This window comes from Lithobates pipiens, unplaced genomic scaffold, assembly GCF_037356315.1.
Source record: "Lithobates pipiens isolate NorthernLeopardFrog02 unplaced genomic scaffold, aLitPip1_a1.2 Scaffold_22, whole genome shotgun sequence".
NCBI lineage: Eukaryota > Metazoa > Chordata > Amphibia > Anura > Ranidae > Lithobates > Lithobates pipiens.
Window position 1 is genome coordinate 104,836,855 of NW_027507784.1, and position 17,143 is coordinate 104,853,997.

A 17,143-nucleotide genomic window follows, 5' to 3' on the forward strand; every position below is an offset into this window, starting at 1 on the left:
AGAGACAGCGGGGACCATCCTTATTGAGCAGTGCGACTCGCGCATGCGCAGTAGGGAACCGGGAAATTAAGCCGCAAGGCTCCACTTCCTGATTCCCATACCCAAGATGGCGGCGGCAGCACCCGAGAGACGATTGAGAGATCGGCTTCGGGTGCCGACATCGCGGGTGCACAAGGCGGGTAAGTGTCATTATTTTAAAAGTCAGCAGCTGCAGTATTTGTAGCTGCTGGCTTAAAAAAAAACAAAAAAACGGCGGACTCCCGCTTTAAAGCAAAGGGTATATCATATGTCAAACTCAACTAAATATGAACTGTATGTTACCTTATTTTGGGTAGCAGCAACCCCATGTTGTGCCATTAAAAAGTGCAAGTGGGGTCAGTATAGGAAGCTTTAAAGTGGTTGTAAACCCTCACATATACTCAGTGAAGTGAACAGTCTCAGATGATACACAGAGATGAAACAAATCCTCCTACATAGGTTTTACTTGTTTATCTGCGGTCTTCTCCACTCCACATCCCTTCCAAAGTGCAGATCATGTTAAAAATCATCATCTGTCAGCAGCACATAGAGAAGGGCGGAGAGACTGCAGTAACACTCTGTGAGAGCTGATTGGAGGAAAGGCACACACTCCCCCCTCCGCACAGCAGAAGAATGGTGTTCTAAATAGACAAGCTCCATTCTGAGCTCTCCCTCCTGACAAAAATTTATCTCATGTGTCAGGAAAACTTCTCACAAGTGACTCATGCTGATAACAGAGAAATGAAGCACCAGAGAGAAATGACACTTATGCCGCGTACACACGGTCGGACTTTCCAACGGGAAATGTTGGATGTGAGCTTGTTGGCGGAAAGTCCCACCATGTGTATGCTCCATCTAACATTTGCTGTCGGAATTTCAGCACACAAATGTTTGAGAGCAGTTTCTCAAATTTTCCGCCAACAAAACTTGTTGTCGGAAAGTTCAATCGTCTGTACACAAGTCCGTCGCACAAAAGTTCACGCATGCTCTGAATCAAGCAGAAGGAGCTGCACTGGCTATTGAACTTCCCTTTTCTCGGCTCGTCATACGTCTTGTACGTCACCGCGTTCCCACACTCTGAATTTTTGACCAACATTTATGTGTCCGTGTGTATGCAAGACAAGTTTGAACCAACATCCTTTGGAAATAAATCCATGGTTTTGTTGGCGGAAAGTCCAATTGTGTGTTAGAGCTTTGGAGAGAGATAAATAAACACTACAGATATATGTGCTTAGTTCAGATTCCATGACTGGGGTTTACAACCACTTTAAGTTGGTCATACACTAGTAGATTTTCAAACAATCATATGAAAATTCTCGGTATATTCATTGACTTGATGAATGTAATTTGAAAGTATTTCAAAATTTAATTTGTTTTTAACATTTCAATATTGGAATGAATGTATTTTCCTAAACACAAATCACATACTGTACACTGTTAGTGAAGAAGGGGGGAGATTAAGTCAAGAGCTACTGCAAAAATTGATCCTCAATCGCCAATGATGGTTAGGACTATCTTGGTACCCAATTATACAATAGAAAATTTATAAAAAATAGTATTTATTACAAAATATACAAAAAATATACATAAATTACAACAAAACCAATTAGATAATTGTTGCAAAGATTCCACATGACAATAGCATTTAAAAAATAGCTATTTGAAAGCCCCTAAAGATAAATAGAGGCGTAGACGTAGTCCTCAACAAGTTTCGTGGCCAATGCCGCTTCTTCAAGGCGTCAACCTAAGAAACATCTATAGAAGGATATAATTACATAATTACAGTATCATGGAAAACTGAAAAATGGCTGTGCTGCCAATAACACAATTATGTTGGAGTATTAAAAGAAAACCAGCATAACTCACTAATGGAGGCCCAATTGGGTAGCAGACAGCAGACTGTTCGTGCATTGGCTCTGTGTTGAAACCCTTTTTCTATCAATTAATTATACTTCTTTTATATATCTATAGTCTGTCCCAATAGCCCCCCTCATCCGCCCCCGGGGGATCACCCGTCAATGGGTGTCTTAAATGATGCCATCTGCTACCCAATTGGGCCTCCATTGGTGAATCATGCTGGTTTTCTTTTAATACTCTAACATAATTGTCTTATTGGCAGCACAGCCATTTGTCAGTTTTCCATGATACTGTAATTATGTAATTATATCCTTCTATAGATGTTTCTTGGGTTGACGCCTCCTGAAGAAGCGGCATTGGCCACAAAAATTGTTGAGGACTTCGCCTACACCTACATCACTGTGCCTCTATTTATCTGTGGGGGCTTTCAAATTGCTATTCTTTAAATGCTATTGTCATGTGGAATCTTTGCAACAATAATCTAACTGGTTTTGTTGTAATTTATGTATATTTTTTGTATATTTTGTAATAAATGCTATTTTTATAAATTTTCTATTGTATAATTGGGTACCGAGATAGTCCTGACCATCAGTGGCGATTGAGGGCAATTTTTAGAGTAGCCCTTGACTTAATCTCCCCCTTTCTTCACTATAAATTATAGAATGATGGTACCCACCCCTATCTACTTTATTAATTCGTTGAGGCAATACTTTTCAATCTACTGTATACTGTTAGAAATGTGTTTATTCAAGAAAAAATTCAAAACAAATGTTAATTTGACAAATAATTACAAAATTGAACAAACATTCTTCAAATGAAAAAAATCTATCAAAATTCTACTAGAGTATGGCCAACTTTACTGTGTCTTGTGCTTTATTGTTTGTTCTTTTATGTAGGTAAAATCATCACACTGGCCAATTTAAAAAAGTGTTTACCTTACATGCTGCATATGATATTTCTTTCACTATCATTATCCCCAAACAATACAGTATTTTAAACGTTTAACTTTGTTTTTCATAAATGTCAATTCACAAAAGTTATCAAACAGGTTATCACTTTTAAATATCAATATCTGGCCTGTGATAATTGCGAGGTCCTGTACAGATTTATGAGATAAAATACTGATACATAAAAATAGAGGCTATTAATATTTAAATATCAGTTTCATATGAGAAAAATAGATTCCACACCCACATAATATTTATCTTTAGAATTAAACTTTTTCATGAGAACATTAAAAAGAGTGTGTCAAGCCAAACTTTTTTTTATAGTTTTGGATAGATTTCCTGATGGATTTTTAGTGCTAGCTTGGAGATTTACCCTTACTTTCTTCCCTACTGACAATGGTTTCGCTAAACAGCAAGTGAGAAGATACCTGCAATAGGGACACAGACAAAATAAAATCAAAAATGGAGGTTCTAGCCTTACCCAGCTCTATTAGAAAACATAAAAAAATTGATTACCAATACTTATCGAAATTATCTTTTCCTGACTTATCTCCATGGCATCACACATGGTTTGACCCTGCCTCCTTCTCATACCACCAAGATGTTTATGAATAGATTTAAGTTCCATCCTAGTAGGGAAATTCTGTAACTAATAATCAGTGTGGACTCATGTGATGCCATGGAGATTGGTCAGGAAAGGACAATTATTGGTATTGGTAGTCAGTTTTCTGTTTTCCTGACATCTCCATTGCAACTCACATGGGAATTATCTACCAGGGCTGGGTGGGATACAATAACTTTTAATCTTCCTTAAAGGCAGCAATATTTTGTTCAAATTCAAAAGTACCGTGTGCGCCAAATTCTACACAGTAGTGAGACAGAAATGTGTTTGGTGATGACCACCTCTTGACTGACACCATCCATAATGACGCCCATGGCAGGGATATTCTGCATATTGAGTGTCCAGTCACTTCTTCTTGCCCAGAAGAGAGTTCTACCTATAAATCTGGCCGATGACCTTGGTAATCCACGCCAATAGCATTCTCAGGGAAGCCTCTTTATTCTTGTTTTTCGCTATAGGAATCACAAACAGTTGGTCTGCCATTCCTTATTCCACAGTAGTCACGATATAAATTTTCAGGACTCTGGGATTTATTTACTAAAGGCAAATCCACTTTGCACTACGAGTGCAGCCGCTGTAGATCCATGGGGGACATGCAAGGAAAATTTTTTTGCTTGTATATGATTGGATGATAAAATCAGCAGAGCTTCCCATAATTTTAGATCTTCCCCTCTACAGCGACTGCACTGCCAAGTGCACGTTCAAGTAATAGGAATAGGCTTGGCAAGCTTGTCAAAGTGCAGTATGGCATTGATTCCTACTGCCTGAGAGCTAGTAAATCTCAAGGTGAATTTTGTCACCTCAGTATTCTTGGGAGGCGCCAATAAGTCCACGTTTCTGCACCATCTCACTTGAAATGCAAAGACCATTCATTGTTGTCCAAGGTATGGGGAGAGAGTGTATTGACCCCCTTTGTTCTCTGGTCCTGCTACATACACCTCCAAGATATGGCTTATATTGGACTGTATCCACTTCATGATCTTAGTCAATGTGCTTAAGTCCTACTGCAAGTTTCTTCTTGCTTCCTGATGTACAGAATATGACCACTGTTTTGTTGTCCATATCTAGAGATAGCTAGACACTTAATTACCTGTGATAAGGTCTAAAGGGCACAGCCTGCTGCACTGATTTTGCAGTGCATTTGACATTGTTTAAGAAGTTCCAGTAACCCCAAGTCATCACTCCTTGGTAGTATGCCCCCCAACCATTAATGCTTGCATCTGTAGTAAGGGTGATCCACATTGCAGGTTGAATAGAATGGCAATTTGTAAAGTTACCTTTGCAAATTCACCATTCTTGCCTTCATGGGCTGAGTAATGAAGATCTGTTGTTTCAGGGATCTGCCAAACCACTGCTACAGATACCCTTGTTATAAGGGTTTGATTGGGCCAAGTTTATCAGAAGTATAATAGCATTGAAAGTAAGCCAGAGTCTGAGTGATCTCTATGTGACTGAGTATTTTACAATTCACAGACCAATGGTGAGCTGTGTGCTAGTAGGAGTACATTATTAACTTAGTTGTGGATTCTGATATCTTGCAACAATACTATGATGGCCAGAAAACTTTGAAATCCAGTCCAGGGGGGCAAATGGCAGATGTATGAATTGAAGGTGGATATCTTCAACTGCAAACAACAGATACAACTAAAATATTAAGTAAAGATACACCACCTTTATGCCGATAGCCAGTATCCAATCTTCAGGAAGAACTGAATGTGAGATGGTTTGTAATGAACCGATCTTGATCGATATCTGAAGATGTCCTCATTAGGTCTCCTGGGGTTGATGACTGGCCTCCAGTCCCTGGTTTTATTTCATACCAGGAAAATTGGAGAATACACCCCCTTGAGGAGAAGTATATAATTAAACCTACAGTATATCACAAAAGTGAGTACACCCCTCATATTTTTGTAAATATTTAATATCTTTTCATGTGACAACATTGAAGTAGTGAGTGTACTGCTTGTATAACAGTGTAAATCTGCAGTCCGCTCAAAATAACGCAACACACAGCCACTAATGTCTAAACCACTGGCAACAACAGTGAGTACACCCCAGGTGAAAATGTCCAAATTGGGCCCAAAGTGTCAATATTTTGTGTGGCCACCATTATTTTCCAGTAACCCTCTTGGACAAGGGGTTCACCAGTGCGTCACAGGTTGCTACTGGAGTCCACTTCCTCTCCTCCATGATGACATCACAGAGCTGGTGGATGTTAGAGACCTTGTGCTCCTCCACCTTCCATATAAGGATGCCTCACATCTGCTCAATAGGGTTTAGGCCTGGAGACAAACTTGACCAGTTCATAACCTTTACCCTCAGCCTCTTTAGAAAGGCAGCGGTCATCTTGGAGGTGTGTTTGGAGTCGTTATCACGTTGGAATACTGCCCTGCAGCCCAGTCTCCGAAGGGAAGGGATCATATTCTGCTTCAGTATGTCACAGTATATATGTTGGCATTCATGGTTCCCTCAGTGAACTGTAGCTCCCCAGTGCTGGCAGCACTCATGCAGCCCCAGACCATGACACTCCCACCACCATGCTTGACTGTAGGTAAGACACACTTGTCTTTGTACTCCTCATCTAGTTACAGCCACACACGCTTGACACCATCTGAACTAAATAAGTTTATCTTGGTCTCATCAGACCACAGGACATGGTTCCAGTAATCCATGTCCTTAGTCTGCTTGTTTTCAGAAAACTGTTTGCGGGCTTTTCTGTGGGACGACAGCCATCATCTTTAGAAGAGGTTTCCTTCTGGGACGACAGCCATGCAGACCAAATTTGATGTAGTGTGTGGCGTATGGTCTGAGCACTGACAGGCTGACCCCCCACCCCTTCAACCTCTACAGCAATGCTGGCAGCACTCATATGTCTATTTCCCAAAGACAACCTCTGCATATGACGCTGAGCACGTGCACTCAACCTCTTTGGCCGATCATGGCAAGGCCTGTTCTGAGTGGAACCTGTCCTGTTAAACCGCTGTATGATCTCGGCCACTGTGCTGCACCTCAGTTTCAGGGTCTTGGCAATCTTCTTATAGCCTAGGCCATCTTTATGTAGAGAAACAGATCTTATTTTCAGATCCTCAGAGAGTTATTTGCCATGTTGAACTTCAAGTGACCAGTATGAGAGAGTGAGAGCAATAACACCAAATTAAACACACCTGCTTCCCATTCACACCTGAGACCTTGTAACACTAATGAGTCACATGACACCGGGGAGGGAAAATGGCTAATTGGAACCAATTTGGGCATTTTCACTTAGGAGTGTACTCACTTTTGTTGCCAGTGGTTTAGACATTAATGGCTGTGTGTAGAGTTATTTTGAGAGGACAGCAAATTTGCACCTTTATACAAGCTGTACAATAACTACTTTACATTGTAGCAAAGTGTTGTTTCTTCAGTGTTGTCACATGAAAAGATATAATAAAAAAATTAAGAAAAATGTGAGGGGCGCACTCACTTTTGTGAGATACTGTATGACTAGGCTGCCTGCAAAACTTGATCTAGACCTCAAACCAGACTCACCTCAACTACCAACAAACTAAGAACAAGAGTTTTGGCTGAACATACATTTTCATTTCCTATTCAATGTTAGTACAGTAAACATACAGTAAATCCGATGTAAATTAATGCATGTTGCACATTGTCATTTCACTTTGCATGACCTCATGAAATAAACCCAAAAGTAAGTCAGTATGTTGGTAATACTGTTGGGAAGATGACCTGATGCTCTCACAGTATGATGTTTTGGTGACAATTTAGGAATATTAGGTATTCCTGTAGGCACTATTTGCACTAATTATTTAGATGCTCCCATGTCTTTTACATACAAACACAATGGAAGAATTAGACAAAAAAATAGGACCTGCGGGGGGTCCATGTTTTCACAATGCTATGTGGTGGTCCAAACCAGGAAAAAATGCTCCACTCCCATGCTGTCAGTAACCATGATACAATGGTGGGGTGGGCAAGGCACAACATCTTTCAGGGTGTCAGATCCTGGACTATCTATTAAATCCTCCTTCATTGCATGGAAAAGAAAAAGAATTTGAACTCTAACAATAATTTGAATGTTAAAAAATATTATCCTTTTCCAGACTGGAATTCTTGTTTAAGAACATTACCAATATTATTTATGTGAATGGCATATATTCTGTAATACTTCATACAGAATGATGGAAATGCATCACAGTCATAATATTCCTCTTCTTGGCCATTTCCTTTGGATAGCATGAAATCCAAGACATATTCATTCCTGTGAATTTAGCTCAATAAGGCGTCCTGCAAACACAGCGATTGTTCCGATGACACAAACTATCATGAAGCCTGCCAAGAGGACATGATCGAGCACCATTGCAACAAACTTCCATTCTTCTGATGCCTGCAGAGAGAACGTGGGTTATATTGAAATTAAAGTAAATAGCACAGTGAGAATCACATTGGGCTGATTCTACATGAACCCATTGGTCTAAAATCAGACCTCTTGCCTCAAAATTATTGGTGGTTTAGTGGTTAAAGCCCAGCTCTGTGTAAGGAACCCCCCACCACCTCCTTCCTACCCCTTCACCTTTAAAAAAAAAATCAAAAAAAAAAAATCAAACATTAATTGGTGGTGGGTAGATCCTAAACGCTGCAGAGAACTGCCATATAATGTAATGATGATTTTTGTTTATAGTTTTGGTGAGGGAGCAGAACTTCTATCAGGTCTTAGTTGATGTCTGTGCCTTCATATGGGAAATTCACCCTCGCTATTCGTTCTATTGACCATTATCACCAGAAATGAAATTTAGGGAAAATGCAATAACTTGAGTTGTCAACAAAACAGGAATATAAGGAAAATATTTCAGTGGGGACACTAGTTCAGGTGGATAATGTTTAAGAGGGGGGACACAGTTGGAAAAAAAATCCTAATAGATATTTAAAAAAAACTTTGACCTTAGATAGACTTTAATTACTAAGGCTCTATTTCCACTTGTCCTGCAACATGGGACTGCAAAGTTGCATGGCAAGTCGTACCCTATGATTTCCAATGAGTACCGCTCATATCTGTGCAACTTCAAAGTAGTCCCTGCACTACTTTGGTCCGACTTTGATGTGACTTGTGGTCCATAGACCTCAAGAATACACAGATATTACTTCAAGTCGCATCAAAATTGCGGCAAAAATTTTCAGCAAAATCGTGCGAATTTCAGGTCGCAATAGTGGAGACCTAGGCTAAAAGTCATTGTAGACTTCTCCTAATGTTACTTGCTACTAGATGCTTTCTGTTCTATAGCAGTACTCACCAATGCATGCCAGCCACAAATATAATGCCCCAAAATTATTATTTTTTTCTGACCTACTCCTATACATTCAGTCCTTAGGATTACCCTATTTGGCTAGAGATCAGTAGACCTGATCTTCTTTATTGAATTTGGTCGAACATGGATGAAACATTCTGTGATAAATACCTTATTGGATTCCTGGTCAGATTTCATGGTTTCTGCTATATACTTGACTCCTTCTATAGCACTCTTGACATCAGGGTTTTTCAAGATTGGTGATTGGTAGGTCACAGCAGCTGGACCCATTTTTCCTGAAATTTCTGATATGTCAATGTCTTCTGCAAAAACCTTTGGGCCCTGCTTTTCTTGGGAAGGTCGTTTCATTGTAGAGAAGAACATCATATTTGGGATTGTTTCAATAAATACCTGAAAAAATAGGGACATAAATGTGTTTTGTTTTAGGTGTCTATGGCCTTGTTTATCTAACTAAATTTGTCTCATACAGTGCGGGTCCCACATAGAAACTATATTCATTTGGATTCCTTCAGCATAGCATGGAAATATGAAAAACGTACTGTCTGCAATGTGTGTTGTATGTAGGGTTTTAATTCAGACACATGACCCATTCAGAAAAAAGTTCTTATTCTTAAAGTGATTTTTTTTTGTTTAAAAATAAAAAACATGATATACTTACCTTCTCTGTGCGGTGGTTTTGTTCAGAGCAGCCCAGATCCTCCTCTTGTCGGGTCCCTCGCCTGCGCTCCTCGCCCCTTCCCCCTGCTGAGTGCCCCCCCAGCAAGCAGCTTGTGTGTCCATTCAGACACAGAAGCACGTCTCATCCCTCCCCCCTCTTTCTTCTCATTGGCTTTGATTGGCAGCAGCGGGAGCCAATGGTGCCCACTGCTGTTTCTCAGCCAATCAGAAGGTAGAGTCCTGGACAGCCGAGGCTCTCGTGAAAGATCGCTGGATTGAAATGGGGCTCAGGTAAGCATTAGGGGGGCTGAGGGAGGATGCTGCACACAGAAGGTTTTTATTAATCTTAAAGAGGAGCTCCACCCAAAAGGGGAAGCTCTGCTTGTTTTTTTCCTGCCCCCTCCACTACCACATATTTTCACTTTGGGGGGGGGGGCCCTGTTTTTTACAGGTACCTGTACTCACTTCTGGAAGTTGGGCCCCCATCCTCTTTCCCCCTGCCGCTGCGCTTTTCACATAGCGCAGCGCACTTCATGCATGAGCAGTAGGGAACTGGCTGTGAAGCTGCAAGGCTTCACTGCCGCCTTCATCACCGCTCTCTGGTGCTTCTACCAGCTTGCCCGTGGAATTGGTGAGCCTGAGAATGAATCGGCCAGCGGCTGCGGGCAATTACCATAGAGAATACCATGGACCAGATGGTCCCTGGCAGTCTCTATGACCTTCGTAGGCCAGGAACGACATTATGACGTCACATCCAGCCCGGCAGATGTAAAACACTGCCGCTGCCTTGGCTGGGAAGGCAATATCATTTTGTTTAGAGGACCTGTTGTGCCCTATTTCTATTACAAGGGATGTTTACATTCCTTGTAATAGGAATAAAAGTGATCAAAAAAAAAATGTAAAAAGGGAAAGTGTTAAAAATTTTTTTTTAAAGTGCTCCATTAACACGTACTTGCATGCAGAAAACAAACGCATATGCACGGTATTCCCGCATATGTACAGCATTTAACCACTTCAATACAGGGCACTTAAACACCTTCCAGCCCAGACCAATTTTGAGCTTTCAGCGCTGTCGCATTTTGAATGACAATTGCGCGGTCATGCTACACTGTACCCAAATGAAATTTTTATCATTTTTTTCCAACAAATAGAGCTTTCTTTTGGTGGTATTTGATCACCTCTACGGTTTTTATTTTTTGCGCTACAAATAAAAAAATACCGAAAATTTTGAAAAAAAAAATGTTTTTTTTTGTTTCAGTTTCAAAACTTTGTAAATAAGTACGTTTTCTCCTTCACTGATGGGCACTGATGGGGCTACACTGATGGGCACTGATAAGGCGGCACTGATGGGCACCAATGTGGCACCAATGAAGTGGCACTGATGAGGTGGCATTGATGGACACTGATATGTGGCACTGATAGGCGGCACTGATGGGCGACACGGATGGGCGACACGGATGGGCGACACGGATGGGCGACACGGGCGGAGACTGATAGGTGGCACAAATTGGCACTGATAGCTGGCACGGATTGGCATGGATGGGCGGCACAGATGGGCAGCACAGATGGGCATGGATAGGCGGCACAGATGGGCATGGGTGGGCACTGATAGGCGGCACAGGTGGGCACTCATAGGCAGAATTGGTGTTATACTATAGTAATGGATGGCAATCAGTGCCAAACAATAATGCATGCCAATCAGTGATGCCCATTGTGGGCACTGATTGGCATCCATTATGGGCACTGATTGGCATCCATTGTGCTGACTGGCATCCCTGGTGGTCTAGGGAGGATTACCTTTTCCCTGGTGGCGTCCCTGGTGGTCCAGTGTGGGCATCCTCGGGGAGGCTGTGCTGATAATCGATCAGCACAGACACCCTGCAACAACGATCGCCGCGATGCGCGCCCCCGGGGGCGCGCAGCGGCTCATAATCCTGATCACGTCATATGACGTCCGGTCCGGATTATGAAACCACTTTGCAGCCGTCAATTGCCTATAGGGCGGGCGGCAAGTGGTTAAACCACGCCATGAATGTTAGAGTGAGAGCAATAATTCTAGCCTAAGACCTCCTCTGTAAATCTAAACATGTAACCTGTAAAAAAGTTTAAAGCATCTCCTAGGAAGATTTTTAAATACCGAAGTTTGACACTATTCCACGAGCTTGCGCAATTTTAAAGCGTATTTACTCGGCATAACATTATCTTTCACATTATACAAAAAAAATAAAAAATCTGGCTAACTTTAGTGTTTTTTTTTTTTAATTCATTAAACAGTATTTTCCCCCAAAAAAAAGTGGTTGAAAAATTGCTGCTCAAATGCACTGCAACATAAAAAATTGCAACAACCATCATTTTATTCCCTAGGGCAGTGATGGCGAACCTTGGCACTCCAGATGTTTTGGAACTACAATTCCCAGGATACTCATCTACACTGCAGAGTGCATGAGCATCATGGGAAATGTAGTTCCAAAACATCTGGGGTGCCAAGGTTCGCCATCACTGCCCTAGGGTCTCTGCTAAAAAAAACTGTGATGCAATGTTTGGGGGCTCTGAGTATTTTTTTAGCAATAAAATTATGATTTTTACATGTAGGAGAGGCATACCAGAATAGGCTTGGTATGGAAGTGGTTAAATCTTGGCATGCTTTGTCTATTTCTTCCAGTTCTGTGCAGTAATCCAGTGTGAACTATTGCCTTTGTGCAGGAACTTCTTGTAATAAAGAACCACCATTGCTGGTCTCCCCTTGTGCAAAGTGACTGGTCTTGTCTCCACCTCTCCTGTAGTTTTCTGCAGGCAGCCTGTAGTGAGTGGGCCTGCTGAGCCCCTCCCAGAGCTCCGCTCTCTGCACAAACATTGTACAGTGATGAGGTTACTTCTACTTTTACATGGAAATAGCTGGGTTTGCAGGGGCTTTTGATGCATACAGATTGGATTTATATCCTTTGTGGCCATTAAAGTATATATTTAAGAGGAAGTATTTGTGTGCAGAGTTTAGCTTTAAATGCAATAAGCCAATCTACTGAAGTCATCCCAGCACCAAATGGGTTTGATTGAAACTTCTACATTTTCTGATACCAGAATAAGCAATTTATGAAACCATCTTTAAAAAAAAAAAAAAAAAAGGAAGCAAAATCCAATCCAATATTTGACAAATAATCATAGACATAGCAACTTCTGTATTTACCTCTTTAGCTCAAGCCAACTTCATGTTTGTACGTGACTTGGTTGAATAATAATTGCATATTTGATAAGACAATTTACAAACGTGTTTTTCAATTGTATACATACATGATGTAGCCAGGAACTAGCTATCTTACCTGCAGTATCAGAAGACACTTTGCAAGATTGCTGCAGTGACATTGTTTCCCTCTAGTGGCAGCAAAGACTATGTCATCACATCCTGCCAGCAGAGTGATTAACACCAGGAAGCAAAGCAAACAGGGAATTGTAGTTCCAGGACTCAAGTTTTCACACTGCAGCGGCGCTTTGCGGGTGGTTTTTACCCTTTTTTGGCCGCTAGCGGGTTAAAACCTCCCAGCCGACGACGCTCCCGCCCCAGTATGAAAGGTGCCTTAACGAAGATGGCGGTCCCTCCACCTGAGAGCCGAGGGACCGATCGGCTTCCGGTGCCGACATCACGGGAGCCCTGGACAGGTGAGTGACCATAATTTAAAAGTCAGCAGCTGCAGTATTTAATAATCGGCAGGACCTCCACTTTAAGACAGATCTGTTCCCCTTAATGCCTGAGTGCATAGGCCACTTAGAGCCGTTTAAGTTGTTATTTTGAAGTCTACATTTGGTTTTTATTCACACCATTAAAGATCACAGTTTGCTATTCTTTACTACTTTATCAGATGACTGTTTGTTTGTGGAAAGTCTCCCAGCAAATAAACTTCCCGTTCACTATATTTGTGTCTGTTATTACTGTGTATGCTGTTTTCTAGGTGTGCCAGAGGGGCTGGGATCGTTTTTAGGGTTGAGAAGCAGAGTACGGGACCAACTATATTTAAGCGGCTCCTCCGTGGGCAGCGCTAAAACTTAGACCCCTTCCACACTGGGGCCGTGCCATTTTAGCATCGCTTTTCGGCAGGGCAAATTTAACCCCTGCTAGCACCCGAACAAAAGGTTAAAAGCTCCCGTGTTGTGGCGCTGCCAAAGAGCTTTGCAGGTGCTTTCAATGGGCAGGGCGTTTTGGGAGTGCTGAATACACTGCCCCAAAGATGCTGCTTGCACACTGGGGAGGCTTGAGAGGCACTTTTCACTGCCCTTTACAGGCGCTAATTTTAGCGCTAAAATGCTTTAAAACCAAATTCAGTTTGAAAGGGGTCTAAATTATGATTCAGAAATAAAAAAACATTTTGTATGGTCTGTCCTTTTGTGGCAAAATCCTTATGTCAGTCTTTCCACTTCAACTATCCACTTTTTTTTGTGATTGGCTCTCGAAAGCTGTGTACTAACCATCAGATTATCATATGATCGATTAGAAGGCAGTATTTTTGGTATGATTTTCTGATCATGTGTGCGGGACATAAGCTAAGCTCCGGTACTTACACTGCTTGCATTTAAACAAATGTGTGCAGTGATTACAAAGTTGCATTCAATTCTTTGATATTTGCCTGAAACTGAGCTTTAGGGTTGGCCATACACTATACAATCCAGTTGCACAATATCTGTACAACTTCATTTGGAGAGACCAAAACTATGTAATATGAGGACAATATCCATTCGGGAAAACTCTTGCACTACATAATTTATTGTAAATCTAAAGAAGATCGTACAAGCAGATTGCACAGTGTGTGGTCTGCCCAAAAAAAAACCCACCCAACTGTCTAATACATTGTTATGTACATTTTTAAGGTCCAGCTTACCTTCCTGACCCAGGGAGGCATGATGTGAGTACTCGGAGAGCGGTGATGAGTGTTGATCACAATGACAGTAATAATAATTGATGTTATGACCAGCACCATAGTGAATAACATATATTTTCCAATCAGGGGAACAGCGCTGGAGGTTGATGGGATCAGTTCAACAATGACCAGAAGAAACACAGTCAGGGACAGCAGGACGGAGATACTTAGAGTCATTTTCTCACCTGCAGATCATAACAAGAGATTGATAATCAGTTTACATTGTGAAATGCATTATGTTAAAAATTATATAGGGCTTAGGGCTATTAAAAAATAGGTAAGAGAAGATAAGGGAAAAAGTTAAAGTTTGCCCAAGGACTGCAGTATGATTCCGTCTTTAAAGCACAAGGGCTTGTTCACAACGCTGCCCAACAGAGCCCACTGCTGCAGGTCTGAAGAGTGCTGGCAGCCCATAATGCAGTGCACAGGGGTGCCGCCTCCCTATCCATGCGTCCGGCCCCCTAATCTATATGCGGGGGGCCGGACGCATGGATTTTAGCCTAGGTTCACATTGAAGCAATTTGTCATGCGATATGACGAGTCGCAGCCTATTGGAGGCAATGACACTGTTCTAAGCCGACACTGATTTTGCAGCACTGCACCAATTTGAAAAAGTAGTTCCTGCACTACTTTTGCCGATTTCAGGTGTGGCTTCAATAGACATCTGTGCATGAAGTCACACAGATGTCTATCAAGCAGCACCTGAAATCACGCTGACCTTGCTACTTTGAAATTGCGCTACTTCACACTTTACAAGGCAGTCTTTACATTATATGTACAGAACTTAACTACCTCAATACAGGGCACTTACACCCCCTTCTTACTTAATTACTCAGTCATGCGACACTATACCCATATGAAACGTGCATCCTTTTTTCACACAAATAGAGCTTTCTTTTGGTGGTATTTAATCACCATTTTATTTTTTATTTTTTGTGCTATAAATAAAAAAAGATTTTGTGAAAAAAATGCCCTTTTCTTTGTTTCTGTCATATAATTTTGCTAATTAGTAATTCTTCTTCATAAATTTTGTCTGCTACATATCTTTGTTAAAAATAACCCAAATTAGTGTATATTATTTGGTCTTTGTGAAAGTTATAGAGTCTACAATCTATGGTGCCAATCTCTGAAAATTGATCACCTCTGATCAGGCCTTTAGTACATCAGGCAAATCTAATTTCTCGAGACACTAACAAGTCAGGTAAGTAGAAATACCCCCAAAACGACCCGTTTTTAGAAAGTAGAAATTCCAAGGTATTAAAGCGGAGGTCCACCCTAAAGTGGACCTTCCGCACATCGGAACCTTCCCCCCTCCGGCGCCACAATTGGCACCTTTCAGGGGGGAGGGGGGTGCAGGTACCTGTACAGTACACAGGTATCTGCACCCACTTCCGGGATAGCTCTCTGCGGAAAGGGGCGTAGATTACGCCCCTTTCCGAAAGTCCCCCGCTGCCTGCTGGGAAACACACAGATCCCAGAGGCAGCGGGGACCGTCCTTATTGCGCAGCGCGACTCGCGCATGCGCAGTAGGGAACCGGGAAATGAACCTGAAAGGCTCCACTTCCTGATTCCCATACCCAAGATGGCGGCGGCAGCACCCGAGAGACGATCAAGAGATCGGCTTCGGGTGCCGACATCGCGGGCGCGCTGGACAGGTAAGTGTCACTATTTTAAAAGTCAGCAGCTGCAGTATTTGTAGCTGCTGGCTTTTAAAAAAAAAAAAAAAAACGCGGAGTCCCGGCAGACTCCCGCTTTAAGTAAGTCGCATGGTGAGTTTTTTTAAGTTGTAATTTTTTCCCACAATTCTTTGCAAAATTAAGATTTATTTATGTATTTGTTTACAAAATTGTCATATTATCAGGTTATTTCTCACACACAGCATATGCATACAACAAATTACACCCCAAAATACATTCTGCTACTCTTCCCGAGTATGGCAATACCACATGTGTGAGACTTTTACATTGCCTGGCCACATACAGAGGACCAACATTGAAGTAGTACCTTCAGGCGTTCTAGGAGCATAAATTACACATCTCATTTAATCACATTTAATTTAGATCACACTTTTGAAGGTCCTTGAGCACCAGGACAGTGGAATTACCCACAAAATGACCCCATTTTGGAAAGCAAACACCCCAACGTATATTCTATGAGACATGGGCTACAAATAGGTACTCAGGTACTCTGATGGGCTGGTGACAGGTACTCGGGTGCTCTGATGGCCTGGAGACTGGTATTCTGGTACTCTGAAGGGCAGTGACAGGTTCTCCGGTACTCATATGGACTGTGACAGGTACTCGGGTACTCAGATGGTCTGTGACAGGCACTATGATGGGTGATGACAGGTCTTCTTTACTGGGGGGGGGCAATCAGTGTGATTGGTCTAGACCAGGGATAGGCAATTAACGGACCTCCAGCTGTTGCAAAACTACAAGTCCCATCATGCCTCTGCCTCTGGGTGTCATGCTTGTGGCTGTCAGTCTCACTATGCCTCATGGGACTTGTAGTTCTGCAACAGCTGGAGGTCCACTAATTGCATATCCCTGGTCTAGACTGTAAGCGGTAACGAGATGTTACCGCAATCTCCTTCTCACACACGATCGGATAGATATATTATATATATATATACACACACACACACACACACACACACTCTATCTATCTCTATATCTATCTCTATCTATCTATTTTATATATACACACACACACACACACACACACATACACACATACTCTGCATTTAGCATAGACTATAAATTCAGTATTTACTCTAAATTCAGTCAGTGCAGGCAGTGTATTTATATATATCTCCAGTGTATATATATACTC

At 41.7% G+C, this 17,143-nt stretch overlaps 1 protein-coding gene across 1 annotated transcript in view; it reads right to left on the reverse strand.

Annotated features, from left to right (window-relative positions):
• Nucleotides 1-2,601: 2,601 nt before the first annotated feature.
• Nucleotides 2,602-17,143, reverse strand: part of LOC143924025 (acetylcholine receptor subunit alpha-1-B) — a 40,311-nt gene continuing 25,769 nt past the window's right edge. The window contains exons 7-9 of the mRNA XM_077448048.1: nt 14,273-14,496; nt 8,898-9,137; nt 2,602-7,828 (exon numbers count right to left, since the gene is read on the reverse strand). Coding sequence (XP_077304174.1) covers nt 7,697-7,828; nt 8,898-9,137; nt 14,273-14,496 — 596 coding nt within the window. The 3' untranslated portion in view covers nt 2,602-7,696. The remainder of the gene's footprint in view (nt 7,829-8,897; nt 9,138-14,272; nt 14,497-17,143) is intronic.